At 41.9% G+C, this 19,886-nt stretch overlaps 1 protein-coding gene across 2 annotated transcripts in view; it reads right to left on the reverse strand.

The window, feature by feature from the left end:
• Positions 1-19,886, reverse strand: part of LOC117428804 (plexin-A2) — a 144,590-nt gene that overhangs the window by 100,860 nt on the left and 23,844 nt on the right. For both annotated transcript variants that reach the window (XM_059004315.1, XM_034047745.3), the window contains exon 3: positions 18,958-19,140. In XM_059004315.1, the coding sequence (XP_058860298.1) occupies positions 18,958-19,140 (183 nt within the window). The remainder of the gene's footprint in view (positions 1-18,957; positions 19,141-19,886) is intronic.

Genomic DNA, 19,886 nt, shown 5'->3' on the forward strand with positions numbered 1-19,886 from the left:
ACCACTGTGCTGCTCAAAAACCCAATACCTTCCACACTGCAGCCCAGCACTTACCACTGAGCTGCTTTTGGCTATGTAGCATGTAATGGAACAGAACTTCACAAGGGCAGCATTCCATTCATTCCATTTTTTTTTTTGTTAAGAGTTTAAGAGGAACAATGAACGCAGCCCTTGCACACAGTGAGTGAAACTCTTGGTTCTCAGTCTTGGGCACTTCCCCTAACGCCCCACCCACCACCCCCCTGCAAGGGTCTGGGGTTCCTCCAGCACTCCTCCTCGGGATGTGAACCCTGACACGTGGTCATGCCATTCCAAAACCCCTCCAGGCTGGACAGCTCTGAAAAGATGGCACAGTCAGCTACTAATCAGCACTCATCATCTGCCTGAATCAGCAGCTTCTCAATTAACCGTTCAGGCTACAAATGTCAAGGTTTAAAACACTTTGGCCCAAGGTGCTCATTCGGATGACAGGAGTCATTTGCCACTTCTTCGTCTTTCCAAGACCACCATCCTCCAGAACTGTAAAACCAACATGACACTGATGGCTTCTACTGTAAAGAGCACACCAAGGCAAGTACTGCATCAATATCATGTGGATAAAAAACGCAACTGAATTTCACCAGACTACTACAGATATGACCATTAAAGCATTAATTTAAGAACCAATGGAGCTTATGGTCTCCCATAGCAGCCTGAAAATGACACTGCCCTTTTATTTAAAAAAAAAAAAAAGTTGTAAATAAGCATAAAGATGCTACTCACAGAAACAGCACATTACACTTTAAGGCTTAACTGACACGTGAAGCCACTGAAGGGTTATGCGAGGACTATTAAAAAATCAATTAATTCTGCAGTTAGTGTTTTACGACAATGCCATGTGTAATCCCTTACAGTGGAGAGCGAGAGAGAACGAGAGCAAGACAGAGAGAGAGAGAGAGAGAGAGAGAGAGAGACAGAGAGACAGAGAGACAGAGGGAGAGCGAGACAGAGAGAGCGAGAGTCAGACAGAGAGAGAGAGAGAGAGAGAGGGAGAGGGAGAGGGAGAAAGAGAGAGAGAGGGAGAGAGAGAGAGAGAGAGAGAGAGAGAGAGAGAGAGAGAGAGAGAGAGAGAGAGAGAAAGAGAGAGAGACAGAGAGAGAGAGACAGACAGAGGGAGAGAGACAGACAGAGGGAGAGAGAGAGACAGAGAGAGAGTGCTGTGTAAGGGCCCCTCTTGTATGAAACAGTGCTGGGGCTCACCGATTTCACTGCCCCTCTCTCACTGACAGATCTCTACTTAGAAAAAGCCCAGGGCAGCAAAAACAAAAGGAACAGTGTTCTGTTAAACATCGTGTCTCAAATTATAGTCATGCGTTACAACTTTTTTTACTGTCTGACTTCAGCTGAATCACAAAGGCCATGTATGCTATTCCTTCCTCTTTGCACCTCACACGCAAGGCTCCAACCACAAATACACTCAGTGTTTTTTTTACACTACAAATTACAGTGTCAGACAGTGAAAAGGGCACTCTGACTGGCAGACAGACAGATGGCTAACAGTAAATGATTACTTTCCTCACTGTAAAATGAACCGATATAACAAGTACACAGATTTAAAAAGCATAATATGCCATACTTGATAGATTTAGAGCACAAATCGGGATCTTTTCTAAAATAAATCGTATCAATGTCCAACAATTACCGGGTCTCGAAATCCTATATACTGTTTAGCAGACACCAGTACTGGTATTTCCCAGTACAGAACTCATTTATAAAACATGACAAATAATGACTGCAATAAACTGCATGAGAGAATGATACAGAACATATACCAAGGGAAATGCAGCGTTAGAAAATAATGGAATAATGGAATGACTGCTCTTGCCATTTTACAAAAATACGTCCAGATATATAAAATACAATAATAGCTCCTTTAAAGTTTTTCCCAAGGTGACGGCTTGATATAAAATCTGACAGGTAAATAGGATCACTGGTTCCCTCACTCTACTTTAAAACAAGGTTTCAATGCCTGGGAGGTCAAAACAGGAACGCTAATGTCTTGAAACAATTACGATTTTTGAGACAGAGGATATGGTTTCAGGAATGTCACAGTAACAGAAAGCAGTAATATACCCATAATCTGAAACAGACTGAACAGCAAATAAAACTGCATGAAAAAAAAAAACAAAAAAAAAGAGAAAATAGTTTACTGAAGAGCGCAGAGAAATGTCAATTACCGTGCAGGTCTGTCAGACCTCATATAGTATATACAATAACAAACATGGCTAAATTAAACACAGTTAATGGACCTATAACTCAAACAGTTTCCCTTTTATTCTGTGCCATTTTCTTTTAAGCCCGGAAACAGCCTGGTGCTTTGTTTGTTGGTTACTGATAGGTCGGTGGTATCTGGATAGAGATGTAAGTGTATTTTAATTGTTTCCATCCAATTCAAACGCGCACCCCGGCTAAACAAAGGACTGCGTTTGCGAGAGCCTTCTGCCAGAGAATATTTCCTAAGCCTGTGCTGCAGACAGCATCCTGGGGTTTTCACAAAAAGGCTACCAAGTACAAATTCTGATCTAGATACATATGTTTAATTCAGCTCCAATCTGTCATAGATTAGATAGAACTCTGCCCTGGCACAGGAACAGCCAGGGGTTCTGTACCAAGCAGAATACAGCTGCAGCTATATCAGCGAGGGAAGGCAATGCACACTCTTTCTTCTTACCAAAAGCTGCCAATGCCCAGAAATAATTTTAAAATAATCAAGAAATGAAGGGTATTTTGTACTTGCAAGCAGACAGAAAGGCACGGTATGTTACTGCACTGTATGCACTGTGGTTCTATTTCTGCCGACAATATTCAACTACATAGCAAGTGCTTGTCAATTAAACTGGCCAAGTGAGACTCCCATTGCATAGCACTGTGACCCATTCCAGGTATTGGCAGGAGCTTAAATAGATGCACATGAGCTTGAGCCTCTATTGTTTGACCAAGTAACCTTGCGTGTGGCTAGTTAACCTCATGTTAAAACCTGTAATACACTGCCCAAATTTCTATGCATAGTCGTCACCCAAGCTCAACTTGGAAGGCTGGGAAACGCATTCACAACAAAGCTCTTTACCAAGACTATTAATTCCCACTTAAAAAAGGCTTTAGGAAAGCAATCGTCTGTGGAAAAATAAGCAATTACACAACAAACGTAAATGACGCAAGCCAGTAAACGACGCAACCCAAAACGGGAGAAAACTCGGGAGCAACGAAGATGTTAATAAACTGACACGGAGGCGCCTGCAAGCGAGCTGTGAAACTGGAGCCTCTCTTTTCTGTTCCTCTTATCAGCGGTGCTTTGTAGTCCTGTATCTGTTTAATAGGACAGTACTTCAGGACAAGTGGAGTTCAAACACAGGCGCTATCTGGTTTCAGAGGGAGTCCCAGAGCAGATGAGCTCCAGGGCTGTTATCTGATCCACCCTCCCAGTACAGCACAGCACTGCATATCTGCTTAGGCTCAGGTCAACAGGGGGGCCACTGGTATACAAAACACAAGAACACACACAGCGGTGAGTATGAGAAACACACACCTCTGGGGAAAAGCATGCATTACATACATACAGGGTCTGTTGATGAGTAAGACGTTATGATTTCACTTATTATAACACACACTGCAAAACGCACATACTGTAAATGTAGATGTGCTATCGAGCGTGCAAGGCTTTTAACATGTGTCTGTTTGCTTAGATGCACCGTCTCTGCTGTCATCCTGATGCAGCGCATTATAATTAGCCAATCACCTTCTTGATCAACTCTGCCTAGATGGGAAAGATTGCCACCTATCCCCCCCCCCCCGCCTGCCCCCGCATCCGCCCCCGCCCGCGCCTCCCAGCACCTCCAGAACGATAACAAGACCAGGTGATTCCTATTAGCTAGTCCCTGCATTCTTGGCTCAAATTAACATTTTTATAAGCAAAATGGCACATCAAAACACCATGAAAAGCCAAGAAAAGCATTTCCAGCTGCTCATTAGTGAAAAGCAAGGTGCTTCGAAAAGTAACCTCGATATTTTTTTTTGTTTTTAACAAATGTATAAGTAAGTTAATGTAGAATTCCCTTGAACACAAGAATGCTTGTTTCCATAGAGAGGACTATATCTTAGAAGATTCACATTGACTTTGTGCTGTGTAAGGCTGTCAGTGCTTCTGTATTGGGCACTTTTCGAATAATTGGATCTAGATGAATTGCAGCTAGATTGTCACTTGTTTTTTTTAACCACCTGTGCTGAGCTACCAGCACTTTTCCGTAGAAGCAGGGGAAGCCTATTTGGTATATCTAAAGGTCATGGGGTCTGACTCAGCCTTGACGTTAATGTGACAGGAACTGGGAAGGGGTCAGAGCAGAGCAGGTAAACTCAATATTTACAGAAAGACCTGGCCTCCGGGGGCCTGGGGTTAGTTTCCTTTCATTTATCTCAAACAAAAAGAATAATAATAAAAAAAAAACTGGACAAAAATAACTGTCCTTTTTCACAGGGGGACCATGATCAAATCGAAAATAAAATGAAATCAAATTTAAAATAAAGGCGTTGTTGAATTTTGTCCCTGTGCCACAATCACAAGAAAGGAAAATCACAAAGCCGTGGCTGAAGCTCAGATGTCCTGCTGCTGGAGTAATAAACAGAAGCCCCTGGCTGTGGCAGCCTATAATGTCTTAGCAGGCAGTGCCACGGAGCTCCAACACCAATTATGAGCCAAGGGACAGGTATAAGTGTTTCTTTAGACCTTCAGCATGCATCATTGAACCCCAACAGCTCAGCACTCTTGCTTGCCAACATACCGAACTAAAAATAAAAAACTTAATGATGCAAGCAGTTTATTATATATACTTATCCAATTCTACTTCTAAACCACGAACTAAACAAATGTTTTTTTTATGTAATTAATTCCCCAACTGACCAATATTACCTTGATCTAGCAAACCCATTAGCCTGCAAATAAATAAATAAATAAATAAATAAATACATAAAATCCAGGCCAGTGCTTTCTAAGGCCGCAGAGCCGCACTATAGCAGCCTGGCGTGTGTCATCAATCCTTATAAATCTACCTTTGTGAGGAGAAAAAACTACCTGGATTAATACAAAGTAGCAATTTGCTCCCCAGTCTAATTTACTGGAGCATTACGTGTAATTAAATGGGGCTAGGTGATTTCCCAGTGGTGTAGTGGTAGTTAAGACAGTCCATGCTGACTTGACAACATTCTTGCAAACTCACAAGCCCCTGTGCAATGAAGGCTGGGAACACATAACGAAGTGCCTGAAGCACCGGCTTACACCGTCTGCTGCGAGGGTTGACCTTCACCCTAAAAGGTTCCAAATTCTGGTGCCTTGTGCAATATGACCCACATACCAAACAGCAAAAAAAAAGCAGCCAGACATCTAAACTGAATAATACAAAACGGATCTTTCCTTCAACTTAATGTGAGCTGCGGCTGCCTTCTGCATGGTCTCCTGGGACAACTTCTTAACTACCTTTTAGATTCCAGGAAAAAAAACATTAAGTGCAGATATTCAGGCTTCTGCGGTATGCAAGTAAATATATACAAATATATAACGGACTTGATTTTCAGTATTAGCTATTACACAGTTTAGTGGGCAAACAATATAAACATGTGTGTAGTGGTCTGTCTGTGTAAACGATTTTGGGGCATATTTTCAAAATGTTTCCTCCATTCTTTACCTCCTAGATTTTTTTTTTTTTAAAGGGAGGATAAAATCATGTTAATTTTATAAAATGAAAAACAAAAACGCATTGAGAGTGCATAAGAGGACTTCAGATATATAACTTCATTGTTTGGTTCTACATTTGTAAAATGATCAGGTGTTTAAAGATTGGAGTAAGCACTTTGAAAATATAGCCTTTTATGTTTTGTAGCCAGCTTGGAAACAAAATGGGTGCTAAGTAAAATAAAATTCATTCAGTTATTTACCTGCTCTTAATGCTGCCGGGGTCATATGTTGGATTTTGGTTTTGTTTGGGTGGACACAATACTGTACGATTAACACTTTCTTTGTTCTAAGAATTTGCGTTACGTCAGCTTTTGATCTCGCAGTGTGAAGGTAAGCAATAAGGGAGCTCAGGAGACGGAAGAAGAAGAAATTGAAACTGAAAAGTGAGTAATGACTTTCTGAGGGAGCTATTATTACCAGGTGTTTGAAATATTATCATAAACTATTAGAAAGCATCAGCGTTCATTAGAGAGATGTCTCAGGAGACAGCGTGTTTTTATTCGCACTTCTCCAACACAGCTGTGCTCACCGCAGCTCTGGACCTCTCACTGCTCGCAGTGTCAGGGTAAAGGACTCTCCTTAACATGGTTAGATTTCCATGAATCCAGAAAACCACAGTATCCTGCTTAATCCTTCATAGCCATATGGAAATGGGCTACTTCCACAAAGACATGTTCGTCGTTCCAGGCTTTACGTAACTGTTCTGAGCTTAATTAAACGCAAGCTTCTGACCTGAGCAAGCTTTCTAATTAAGCCCAGGTGTGTCTGATTTATCTGTAGAAAACTGGATATTGTTGTGTAAGCAAAACAAATACTGCTGTGTACAGCAGCAGAGTCAACAATATATTGTCTGCACAGCTTATTTTGGGAAAAATCCAAACTGATTGTTTTTCTTTTCCTTATGTGTACAGGATTTGAGACAAGATGGGGGAAGTGCAGGGGCAAATGTGTTTGATTTGCTTTCAGTCAGCTCCACCTCATTGGTTAGCTCTATAAAAAGCCACAGACTCTCATTAGTGGTGATCTGATTACAGTGCGTCCACATCCTAACGCGAGACGTGTCAGTAATTACAATATCGAGATCTTTGATCTAAGTTCCCCTGCCAGCAGGGTTTCTGTTTGGCCAGAGTTCTATTGATACTAACAGGAATCATGTGACTTTGCAGAATAAAAGGGCATTCGTACCAAATCACTTTTCAGGGCGAGCAGAGTGACCGTGTCTAAATGAGATGGAGCCGAGACATTTTATTTTCGAGTTTGAAGTCTACATCAGTTACAAAGAACTGAATTATCTCGTATGTGTGTGTGTGTGTGTGTGTGTGTGTGTGTGTGTGTGTGTGTGTGTGTGTGTCGGTCTCCATTGGCACAGACAATAATGCTTGGTTCAAATACATGTAATAGTGCAGCATGTTGTATAATCTTAGGGTATCAATTTAACCCCCAAACTGTAACTGTTCACAGTTCTGCACAAAAAATGTTCATGAAAAGACAAATTGTTTTTCACCATCTCGATTTCGTTATCCCAAACAGAAGAAAAACACGTCAATTTGTTTTGGATGCACTCATGTTTCAAAGAAAAAAAATAAAACGCAGGCCATCCAAAACAAAGAAGGAAACAGAGCATTTTTTTAAATTTGTGATCAGAAATATAGAGTCAGCATCTGGACAGGAAACTTCTGCATTCAAATCTGCTTTGTGTTCTCAAAAAGAAACAAAGAATTTTGTGTTCGACGGGGAGCAGCAAAGGAGGTAGCACAGGAAGCAGGGAAACCTGTCGGCATCCCCTGTGACACACGACTCACAGAGGAAAATCAAACTCGCTGGGTCCCTGAGAACAGCTCTCTCCACTAGAATACTACTCCACTGTGCTCAATGTGCCGAGCTCTGATAGGCCGAGCTCTGACACAGGCATGGGTAACAGTCCTGGAGGCCAATTACTACACCGGGTCAACAGGTTTGACGTAACTAACTGCCTTAGGACCTGGAGGGAGGTTTCACTGGTTCAGATAAACTATAAAGAATATGGCCTGTCAACCAGATCCTCAGCCAGACCCAAGCATCCCTGGGCATTAAAGGAGTATCTGAGCTGAACCCCGTACTCAACAGCGATTTCAGTCTCCTTCACTATTCCTCGATGTGAACGAGGTTTATGTAGTAAGCCAACATCACAACGTTGACTCTCTTGACCCGCCTCTTCATTCCTAGTTGAACCCACCTCTTTATTCCAGGAATTTGGTTTCCCCGGATCACACGGAACGCTCTTGGCTTTCAGACACAAGCGGTCTCGTCCACGAACACGCTATTTCGGCATGTTCCAGGCAAACTCCCGACTGTTCACTGGTCAACTGTGTCCCCTCCCCCTTCTAATCCCTTGCTGCTGCACAGATACAAAGGGCATGGTGAAGACCGGAGCTGGGATACGAAGCGCAGGGTCTGTCAGAGCAGCTTGTTCTTCTCTCCACCCTTTTAATTATTATTATTATTAGTTTATTTAGCAGACGCCTTTATCCAAGGCGACTTACAGAGACTAGGGTGTGTGAACTATGCATCAGCTGCACAGTCACTTACAATTACGTCTCACCCGAAAGACGGAGCACAAGGAGGTTAAGTGACTTGCTCAGGGTCACACAATGAGTCAGTGGCTGAGGTGGGATTTGAACTGGGGACCTCCTGGTTACAAGCCCTTTTCTTTAACCACTGGACTACAAAGCCTCCTTTAAAACACAAGCACTAAAGTGAATAATTGCAGCTATCGTGTTTGGCTTTGCTCCAGTATTCCAATTTCTGTGCAGCTAGTGATCTATATGTGGAAAATGTACTTGCCTTGCCTGATGTTTTACTATTCCTGCAAGATAACGTACTGCTGTAGGGCCAGCAAAGTAACTCGGCAATGTTATGGAGGAGGTGGGGGTTAAGCATTTATTTGATGTCACAAATAACTAACGACCCAAGAAAAAAAGTACATTACAAACAGAGTGAATGGGGAGCAATATATATTTGTTTCCTTTGAATAAGACATCATTGATAATGAAGCAAAATAAAAATACAGATTTGCTGGCGTTACAGGGCGCAAAGCGGCGACCTCGCATGCCATAAGAGAGTGTCTCAACCACAATGTAAAAGAGCTGGGGACGGAACAGAATCCCCAGCGGTAGAGTATCTCTCAACACTGTCCGTTACACTGGGCCCTAAGGAAATACTCAGAAAGATAACAAATTCAAATAGTGTCAGTGTTTTATCCTGCAAAGTCATACAAATGCTATAGTTGGGTATACCCAAAACCCATAGTTTGCCAGTGGTGTGCTGATTTAATCTGAGTGATCTTTCCTCTACTCTACACTGGTCATTGCAAATCAGAATTATAGAATTATAGAATCACAAAAAAGAGGAGGGGGGGGGAGTCTTGTATGCAGTGAACTTAGAACATGCCTCTGGGCTCTGCTGAACAATACAGCCAGGGATCAAAATCGATAAAAACAACTTCAGAGACTATGAGAGTTTGTATGCATTTCCAGACCTCCTTCATCACATTCCACAGCTAGTTTCAGTATGAGTCACTCGAATATTGATTACAGAAATAAAAAACAGCCTCTGCTTTTTAATCTTAGATGATACAAAGCCTGAAGGAAAGAAACGACAACAGAGCGAGAATGTTAAAAACAGAAAGGGGACGAAGCACATCTTGGGAGGTTTTGCCTTTTGACTCTGTGTGTGTTCGAACAATAGGGATGAGAGCAGAGAAAAACCAAAGGACAATCAGATCTGAAAGTGCAGTATGCAGTACACAGGACCCTAACTACCCTGTGCAGAGGTCTGAGGGCTTTGTGTGAGCAGGGCTTTGGGGTATTAAATAAGCATGAGAGAAAACAGAAAACTTTGGGGCTCATTTTAAAGGTTTTTACTCAAAAGTGTAAATTACTCAATTTGCTCAAAATAAAAAAATAAATAAAACAGCCTTTCAAGTTACAAAATGAGAAATAACAACAGATTTAAAACTAACAAATTAAATACCTACATGTTTCTAGTTTTGTAACGGGTGTTTTTCTTGTTTTAAAATAAATAAAAAACTTTTTTTTTTTTTTAATTTAGTAATGTCCAATTGTATTTTTGGCTCAGCTCACCACTACCACCCCCACGCTGACTCGGGAGCAACGAAGACGAACACACGCTGTCCTCAGAAGCATATGCCATCAGCCGACCCCTTCTTTTCACTCTGCAGGCCCGCAATGCAGCCAACCCAGAGCTACAGCACTGGAGGACAACGCAGCTCTGGGCATCTTACAGGCAAGCCTGCAGGTGCACGGCCAGTCTACAGGGGTCGCTGGTGCGCGGTAAGCCAAGGACACCCTGGCCGACATAAGCCCCCCCTCCCCGGGCGGAGCTCAGCCAATTGTGCGCCGCCCCCTGGGAGCCCCCGTCCACGGTCGGAAGTAGAATAGCCTGGACTTGAACTGGTGACCTCCAGGCTATAGGTTGCATCCTGCACTCCACGCGGACCGCCTTTACCGGATGCGCCACTTGGGAGCCCCTTAAATAATAATTTTAAAGTAATTTACTCTCTGGAGTGGAAGGATTTGAGGTGCACCCCCTTTGTATCTACACTCTAAGAGAGAAACGGACACTCCATCAAGGAGTGCACTAACATTAAGTAAAGAAACAAATATTAATCATATTAATACCTGAATACTCTAATCCTTGTAATTATCATCATCATTATTATTGTTATTGTCATCAATAACAACAACAATAACAATAATAATAATAGGCTGTACATGACAGATGAATGGATTATACTTCAAAAGGGCTGATTCACAATACACAATCTCAGAATCCGAGCACAAAAGACCAGGCTGAAACGAACAACCCTTACCTTCGTCGTGCCAAGAAGCACGCAGTTTGATAGCTAAAGCATTTTCAGTAATTCTCTCCTTGCCTTGAAAAGAAATCCCTGAAGGCAGGCTTAAGGGATTAGGGAACTACATAGAATACATATTTTAGCACCTTCACTACAACACAGAACTATGCAACATCTAGCCTGCTCAGGATATCTTACTGCTGTGTTTGGGCTTTGTGACTCAAGCCTGCTTCAGGGGGAGGATTACAAAACTGATTGGTCTCCATGTATCGGTCAAGTTTGGAAGGGTTGATAGCAAGTTACCTGGGTGAGAGAGCTGACCTCTGCCTTTATCGTGTATTACAGCATGCGTTACACCCTTGGGATTCAATTAGAATGACGTTGCTAATATCCTTATAGCAGCTTTTTAAAAAAGGACAAACAATATATATGCAGATGTTAGAATTAAATAATTGTTCACATTTAGCATAGTTTTTGTTACTTGTTTTAAAAGCTCTTCCAGTGAAAGCAGGAGTTGCCTTGCAGCTTAATCCTAAAGCCCAGATTCTCTGTTGCTGCCTGGTCTTTGCAAACCCACAGCATTCAGGCATCATAAGCAATCCGAAGCAAACAGATAAGTGGAGCAAGCAGCCAAACCTGGACCACCACTGCTAATCAATTTTAAGTGACTGGCCCATTTATTCATATTATAAAGTTAGGTAATTACAGTATTTACTCCACAGCTCGCTTTGATCTTTGATGATGAGTCACATAAACTCAGTAAGTGTGTTTCCTTAGGCGCCATAAAAACAGCTGAAAGGACCTCAGAACAGTTCTGAATGGACCACTCCAAACAGGTTAACTCTTTCAGCACCAAGTAACATGAGGTTATGCCAGATTTGACAAACCAACTATTTTGCAACATGGGTTAGTTCACTAAAACATCAGTTTGAAGGGTCTTGCCCACTTTGCAAAATGCCATCTCTGCACTTAATGAGACAAATCCCAGAATCAAGACATGCCCAAGATTCAGAGCATCAAACAGACACTGTAGATATTTCTGTTTATCTATGTTTTCAGTACCCCTGGAGACCCTGCCCCCTGAAATCAATCAGATCAGTGTGAAAGAAATGAAATAGGAACGGTTCGTTATCTTCTGCAATCTGCTTTACTTACAAATTGATAAAGGTTAGAACAATCATAAAAAGGTAGCTTTAGAAAAGTGAATGCTAGCCCCTGCCGGTTTAAAAAAAAAAGTTTGTATTATGGCTCGGAGTAGTCCAGATGAGATGGGAATTTAATGAGCACTTCTGAACAAAGCTCCCCCTCTCTGGAGCACTGTGTTAATCTGGACGAGTGTTGAGTGCAGAGCGCCTGTTTGGAAATCGCAGAAAGCAGACAGCTGGTTGGAGAAGCCCTGACCAGCTTTGCTCCCTGACAGACAGCCTGGAACTGGGACAGATCCGGGGAGGAAGAGAAAGGGAAATCAGGAAGAAAAGGGGAGGGGGATTAGCACACAGCTAATCTGACAATCTGATTAGCAAATTGCAACTGTGATTAGTGGACTCCCCTAGAAATATCCCCCCCAACCATGGTTTAAAGCCTGGGTTCATTTTGCAAACAGGGAGGGTTAAATGGTAAGCCATCCAAGTCAACAGAAGGCCAACAGGATCTGTAGTGCTTGCTGTCATTTGGAGGACTGATAACATTATAGAGAAGCCGTTTCTGACAGCAGTCATTCGTTACAGATGGTTTTATTTTATTTAGAAAATGTGTTCACAAGGTATGGATTTCTCTCACAAGACACACCCTTTACTTTCTGCAAAGGGTGGAGAGCTAATCTAATCTGCTAAGAAGTCATAAGTGGAACGTTACTATAAATCTCACCACAAGCTCACCTGACAACACAATAAAACGTGTCTTACCATGTCCAAAACAGCCTTTGCAATTAGACTTGGATCCACAGAGCCACTTTCTCATATTAAGAGACTGCTGTTTGATCATTTGAACCATCCTTGTAATTGTAGAAGATGCACAATAACACATGGATTGTGAAACTGTGTGCAGACTGTATGCTTGTATGTACCTGTAACTTGCTCCTGCCTTCCTCCCGGGTCTCTGGCTGATTGTAGCTCATACGGCTTTTCCAGCGAATACAAATTTAATGACATTTTAAATAAATAAATAAAATAGACACTAGATTGATAAAGTAACTGGCGGTTGGCCATTTCCCCTGATCCTGAGGACAATCCTTCAAGGATCTCTTCTATACTGCTGAACTTCAGCTACCTGTAACAACTGACAGAGAGAGAGAGAGAGAGAGAGAGAGAGAGAGAGAGAGAGAGAGAGAGAGAGAGAGAGAGAGAGAGAGAGAGAGAGAGAGAGAGAGAGAGAGGGGGGGGGAGGGGGGAGAAGGACAGAAAGAGAGTAAGAAAGAAAGGGAGGGTGAAAGAGGTTAGTGGGAAATGTTTTAGTAATGTTTAGTTCATATATATATATATATATATATATATATATATGCCAGTGAGAGACAGAGAGAGAGAGAGAGAAAGAGAGAGAGAGAAAAGAAGTCTCCCCTGTGCTTGTGATCTGGCATTGTTCCCTAACACCGAATTTAACTGTGTTTCTGGGGCTTCCACTTTACGTCCGCTTATGAAGGGAATAAACACACAGTCTCACTGGGGTATAAAACTCTATAGCAGAGTAATCCACATTTCTCAAAAGAACTCCTGCAATAGGATACTTGACAGCGAGCTTGAAAGACACTGTCCTGTGAGAGGGCACTCTGACACACAGACGCAGAGAGGCGTGATGGAGAGAGAAAAATAAAAAAAAAAACACATTCAGAAAACCAGCCTTCATTTCATTATATATTTCTCCATGACAAGTCTGAATACGGATGGCCCAGACATAGGCATTAGTGATGTCAGACTGCCTGCCTGCTTCATTACACAGAAAAACATTACTGGAGATACAGAAAAAAAAATCGGGTGTGTTTAACACTAAAGATAATTCTGTATTCATGTATAAGGTTTTAGGTTTTGGTTGTCCAATGATCCTGCCTTGAAAAGGATCATTCTCTTTACCAGCAGTCCCAGCGGAGAGTCTTTTGAACCCCTGCCACGAGCATAAGCTGTTGCTAAGGACACCAGTCTTGAAGCTAGTTCGACTCCAGCCCCTGGCAAGCCTGACAGGGAATGTAACTCATGATTTCGCTCCTTCTTTCATTATAAATAGGGCTTCTGTTTTTCAGTTTGGATTCATTTCATTTTCTGTGCTTATTTTGTAGCTATTTCGAGTTATACGTAAATAGTTTTTTTTTGGGGGGGGGGGCTGCTTTTGCTTTTTACATACTGTATGAAAATATCGTTTTCGGTTATTTTTTTTCTGTCACAATATTTATAGTAACTCGACAGTACTTGCACACTTTTACAATTATGGCTTATTTCTTTTGCAATCTTCCACAACAAAATTTTTATGGTCACGGGCATATTCTTCTGGGGTTTTTCTGTGTTTAGGCATTTTTTTCACATTTCGTCATAATTTGCAATTTTGTTTTGAATTCTACCAGAGTGTAAATACTCCCCAACGGACTGGAATAAATCTTTAAATCTCACGAGCAAGAACAATCCTCCGTTTCTTGTAATCTTGTTTTAAATCTCGCAGGTGTGTTACAATCCTCCAATAGAAATGTAGGAATTTGCTGCCACTCAGTAGTTGGGGTGGGTTTAAGTATTCAGAACGAATCAATGCGAGATACAAGTCAGGAAGGAGGGACATTGCCCAACTGCACTACACAAAGTTTTTTTTTGCAGGTTATTTTCATTTTTCTTCACGAGGAAAGGGGTCAAGTCAACGTGAATTGAGTAACCAGTTCCAGTGGTTATTGGATATAACCAATTTCGTTTTCTTTATATCGGGGGTGTTTTATCGGTTAAAACGGAAAATCAGAAGCCCTAATTATAAATAGATGCATTGCTTTGTGTTTGAGCTCATTAAGGTGAAGGGGAGCTGGAAACGGAGTGTGTTCAAGGCTGGTTAAGAGGCCAGGCAGACACAATGCTGGTATGCCCCACACCACAGCACCTGCTCCTTGTAATTAAAGTTTATTGTGCTGCAGTATTCATTTCGTTAAAGAAATTCAGACAGGTTTGCTCTGGAAACATGCATGCATGCTCTTTTTAAAACAAGCCCAAATTGGTTTTATATATGAATTATTTATCCTGGCCAGCTGTGTAGGAAAAACTGAAAATGTACTGTACAGAGAAAGGTGCATTAAATTGATAACCAGGAAGTGCACTGAAACTGCAGTTCAAGACTACAGTACTGTAATTACTCTGCACAGTAAGTATAAAAGCAGTATGAGGCAAAAATAAGTGCTTGACTTCATGAGCTATAACACAGCTTAATGATGTCAGGGTCTATTTTAATGATCAGTGGATCTAAACACTGCCACCTCCTCTATGCAGTAAAATGGCTAGTGTTAACTCCCAAAGGGCGATTCAGTGACTGTAAGCATTAGCAAGAACATCGCTTCATTAACAGGCTTCTTACAACATGAAAGACAAAGACTTCAATTATACAATCATCTAATGGTATAATACGTTTCTCTTAGTGCAGCTAGTTTCTGATTCTCAAGTATTATTATTATTATTATTATTATTATTATTATTATTATTATTATTATTATTATTGAATGGAGTCTCGGACAGCACTTGCAATAGGGAGCAGTGCACCTTTAAGCCGCGGAGGACAAACGAATGGCTTGCCATAATAATCCTGGCAGCTCAGTGCCAGAGGGTCTCTCATGACCCCCAGACCCCCAACCCAAGCATTCCACTGAGTTTCCACGGATCCCACGAGGATCCCACTGAGAGAGGAATCAACAGCAATCTCACAGGCTATACGAGACCAGCTCAGGCACTTGGTAATCCCCTTTCCTTGAGAACCCAAAGCCATTTTAAAGCAAAGCAACATCTAAAGCAAACAGTGGTGTTGCTGTGGACTTGGTGCACTGTACAGAGCAGCCAATAGAAGCGCAGTCAATTAATACACTGCAGTCCAACGGCTTTGCAGATGCACAGTTGCAGTGTTGTTGAACTGCATGTCATTTACAGCTGCTGTGCTTTATTACTGTTGTATATCAATCTTGTAAAGCAATCCAATTGTTACTGTATGCATTGATGTTTGCCATACAGTAACAGCACTTTTCAGTTGTGCATTTTTCTTTAATACAAACAAAAATCAATAAAAAAAAAACTAATTAAACCAGACTAGTAGTAGGAAATACACTTTAAAACTGATTTTTAAATTGAATGTCCTTTAAATGGACAATAACCCAGACGCAATGGTGTGGACCTGCTGAGCCAACTGCATAGACTCAACTGTACGGCACATATTCAGTCTATCAATCAAAGTAGCCTGTGACACAGTAAAACACGTCTTTTTCTAATGCTCTTAATACCTGTGACCTTTACAGGGAGGGATTCTAGTCTGATACAACTGACTTAGTAACTGTATCACTACCCCAAGGTTAAACCCTGTAGTAAACCGCTGTTACAAAAAAAAAACAGGTGCACCTACTCCTAACATCCTCGCTCTCTCTCACCATCTACTCTCCTTTATTCCTCTCCTCTCCTCTCCTCACTCCATGTTTGGGGAGGCGGGGGGGTGGGGGGTGGTGGTGACGGACTGGGAGCTGAGCCAATCCAATTACAGACAGCACAGCTCTTGGTTCTCAATGCACTAAATTCACATTTCAACAGTGACTCCCTCTTTCCTTTCACATGGTGGGGGAGGGGAAATGGGGAAAGTGACTGGAAATAAAATTTTTAAAAAAAACCCACAGGATAAACCGTTGCTAAAACCGCAATCTACGACCCTGACACCTGTGCAGTACATCCAGTGTACACAACACAGCTGTCTCTGTGGCTACAGAAAAATAATCAAAGGATGCAAAACAGTGCTTCTAATGTCATTGCTGTAGAAAGCTTAATTGATCTCTTGCAAGGTATAACACATGCATCATGCCCCTTTACACATTCCATTAATGATACATCCCTCTCTCTTCCTGACTGTTATTATTATTATTATTATTATTATTATTATTTATCTGCTGTATGGACCTGTAAACAACTAGGAAAAGGACAGCATGTGCACTGCTTGGTATCAGGTTGGTCTGTAAATAAGTGTACACGGAACCAGTGAAACATATATGCAGGTGGTTAGCAGGACATGAAGAGTTCATCGTCTTCTGGATGCTGACCACAAGCAGGTCAAATAAAATGATACCCTACTTCTATCAGCTCCCATCCAGAACCTCTGTCCCTGCCTCTCTCCCTCTGCCTCTCTCTGGCTCTGTCCTTTCCTCTCTCTCTCTGGCTCTGTCCCTCCCTCTCCCTCTCTCTCTCTCTCTCTCTCTGACCCGTCTCTTTCTCTCTCTGGCTCTGTTCCTGCCTATCTCTCTCTCTCTCTCTCTCTCTCTCTGTCTCTGTCTCTGCCTCTCTCGCTCTCTCTGGCTCTGCCCCTGCCTCTCTTTCTCTCTGGCTCTGCTCCTGCCTCTCTTTCTCTGGCTCTGTATTGACTGTTCTCACTTTTAATCAGCATTCCCCTGGGACCTTCTGTGCCCTGCTTTAGCATTCATAGGCTGCAGCTGCCGTTTCTGGGTTTTTAGTCACTTTTCATACCGGTGAATTAAGAGAAGCACTTCCCTTCCGCATTCCAGGGCTTCCTCCGGTGGGATCTCCCTCTCTCTGAGTCGGAGGAAGTGATTGAAGTCCGGGGGACGAGTCCCTGGCGGTGGGGAGGCAGGGAGCGTGTGACACATTCCTCACCCCCGTGTCATGTGCGAAACACTGCTCTGACAACTCCTGTGCGGAGATTTACTGTTTACTGTACTGCACTTGAAATCGCATTGGTAGAACAAGGACCTGGCTTTATTATCGTGAGTCATGAAGACAAGCGTCTCAAGTCTCAGACAGGATAGGTACCGCTTTACTAAGCTTTCATTCCGGAGCATAAAAGAAAGAAAACTGAAAACAAAAGGAGAAAATAAAAAGGTGCAAGATTTGCACTGGAGCAAAATGTACATTGAGAGGTTCTTTAATTTTTATATTATCAGTAATCATGGTTAAATTGCTTACTGCTCATCACGCAACACTGTCTTTTAAAATGATCTTATGAAAAATAAGCAAAATGTGGCACTGTATCAGAGGAACTACAGTCAAACTCATATTACCGGCTGTGGACACTGTGTATACAGGGTTAATGTGTCCAATGTTAAAATCACATGTGTATAGAGAGAGACCACTTTCAGATTGAATAAATCAGTGGCATTTCTAATTTAACTTGTTGTTCTGTGACTTCAAAAGAAAATTTGTCTCAGTGACTAATGCATCCTGTTGCCTTTGTGTGAAATTCATCAAATCAATACCTGGTGGGTGGGAGAGTGGAGGAACGTGTGCTCATCAAATATCTGCTTCTACTAAAGCTGGTCCGTCTTTGATTAGAGGTATTGTCTGGGAGGTCGGTTTGCACAGCAGGAGACAGACAGCCGGTTTGATCGGTACTACACTGCAGTAATCTCTGAACAACCCTGTGCTGTACACCCCGCACCGCTCTGAACTCAACAATTAAACCTGTTCTGTGGACTCAGCAGATCCTGAAGATCTCCCTGTAACCCAACCACCACCTCCTCCAAGTGAATGGGGCAACAACCCAGACATCTCAGTACTGTTACCCTCAGAGACTACATTGAAATAGCAGATCTTATCCTCTGCTTGCAAAACATTAGCAGTGTATATGGGTCAGATATTTAGTCTGTCCGCAACTGTGCACTGCGGTACAATTTCAAGGTAACATAAAAGACTTCTCTTGCTTGTAGCACACTTTGCTCATTATAAAATGGTACAAAGCAAGTACACTGTAACAACACATAACAGCCAGTGTACAGAGGGTCCTCAATTTGAGATTGTAATACAAAAATCAACACATCCAAAATCTGAAAGGTGTAGAAGAGGTTAGGAGTCTATGATTTAAGTTTGGAGTAGATGTGTTTACCATGTAGACAGGCTGAGGGATACAACTGATCAGTGCATCAGGGTTCACGCTTTGAACAAGGACTCTAAACTCAGAGAAAGGTGGTCCCATTTTTTAGATTGCATTTCTGTTCCTAGTCAGCAAACTGATTCCCCAACCCTAACCACTGACCACTAACCCTAAAACTAAATTTGCAAAGTGAGAACATGCTTGGCGGGTATATTAAGGATGTAAAGCTTGTCAGCTTTATTAAACAAACTTTGCTTTTAAGGAACCATGCAGACCAAACCCAGCTCTGCCCAGTAAACCATCAAAGCCTTACCTTCTTGAGCTTGCCACTCTTGGTGCCCACGAAGGCCACACAGTATCCGTTGTACACGTACGTGGCCACCGCGGTCATGCGGTCCCGGGACTCCGTAAGCAGGGGGATCCCCTCCACCAGCTGGGAGCCCCCCAGCGGCTGGTTGATATCCAAGCCACAGAAATGGTCATCAATCGGCACTGGCTGTAAAATAAAGCAAAGGAATAGGGGGCCTGTGAAACGCTGTGCAGAGTGCAAAATGATCACCTTAAATGTGTAGTATATCATTGCTGATCGGCATTTAGAAAGTGTATGCATCACTCTGTGTTTTTACTTTATCATCCAGTTTATACAGCTATGGCCAAAAATGTTGCATCACCCTATAGAATTAACACATTTTGATTCATCAAGTCGAATGAAACCTGCTGAATAATGTTATGTTACATACTGCTTTGTAGTTTTCCCATATACTTAACAAACTAACAAAAATTGAATTTTTGAAATCAAACATGAAATACTGTACTACTATTATGACTTCTTTTTTGTTGTTTATGTCATTATATGATGTTAAATAAAATATCTCAATTATGTTCATATAGTTTTTAAAAAAAAATTATGTCTCAATCCTAACATTCTGGTGATGCAAAACTTTTGGCCAAAGCTGTACTTTAAAAACAGCAGTTGCATCTAAATATTGTTACATTGTACTTCACATGTACTAATAAATGCGTGTGTTGAGGGGTTCTCTTTCTGTGTTGTTACCCACTAAGGATATCCTCTATAATCAGAAGGGCAGGGTTGACTGAGCCAGCACTTCAAATAGGATGAGCTGATTTACTGCATAACAACACCTGATGAAACCAACATTTGGTTCAAATTTCTATGCAAAGAAAGTCTTGTTTCTAACCCTGCACACTCAGCTAGTAAATGTGGAGCACAGGTGCATTTTA

This window comes from Acipenser ruthenus, chromosome 29 (genome assembly GCF_902713425.1).
Source record: "Acipenser ruthenus chromosome 29, fAciRut3.2 maternal haplotype, whole genome shotgun sequence".
Lineage (NCBI taxonomy): Eukaryota > Metazoa > Chordata > Actinopteri > Acipenseriformes > Acipenseridae > Acipenser > Acipenser ruthenus.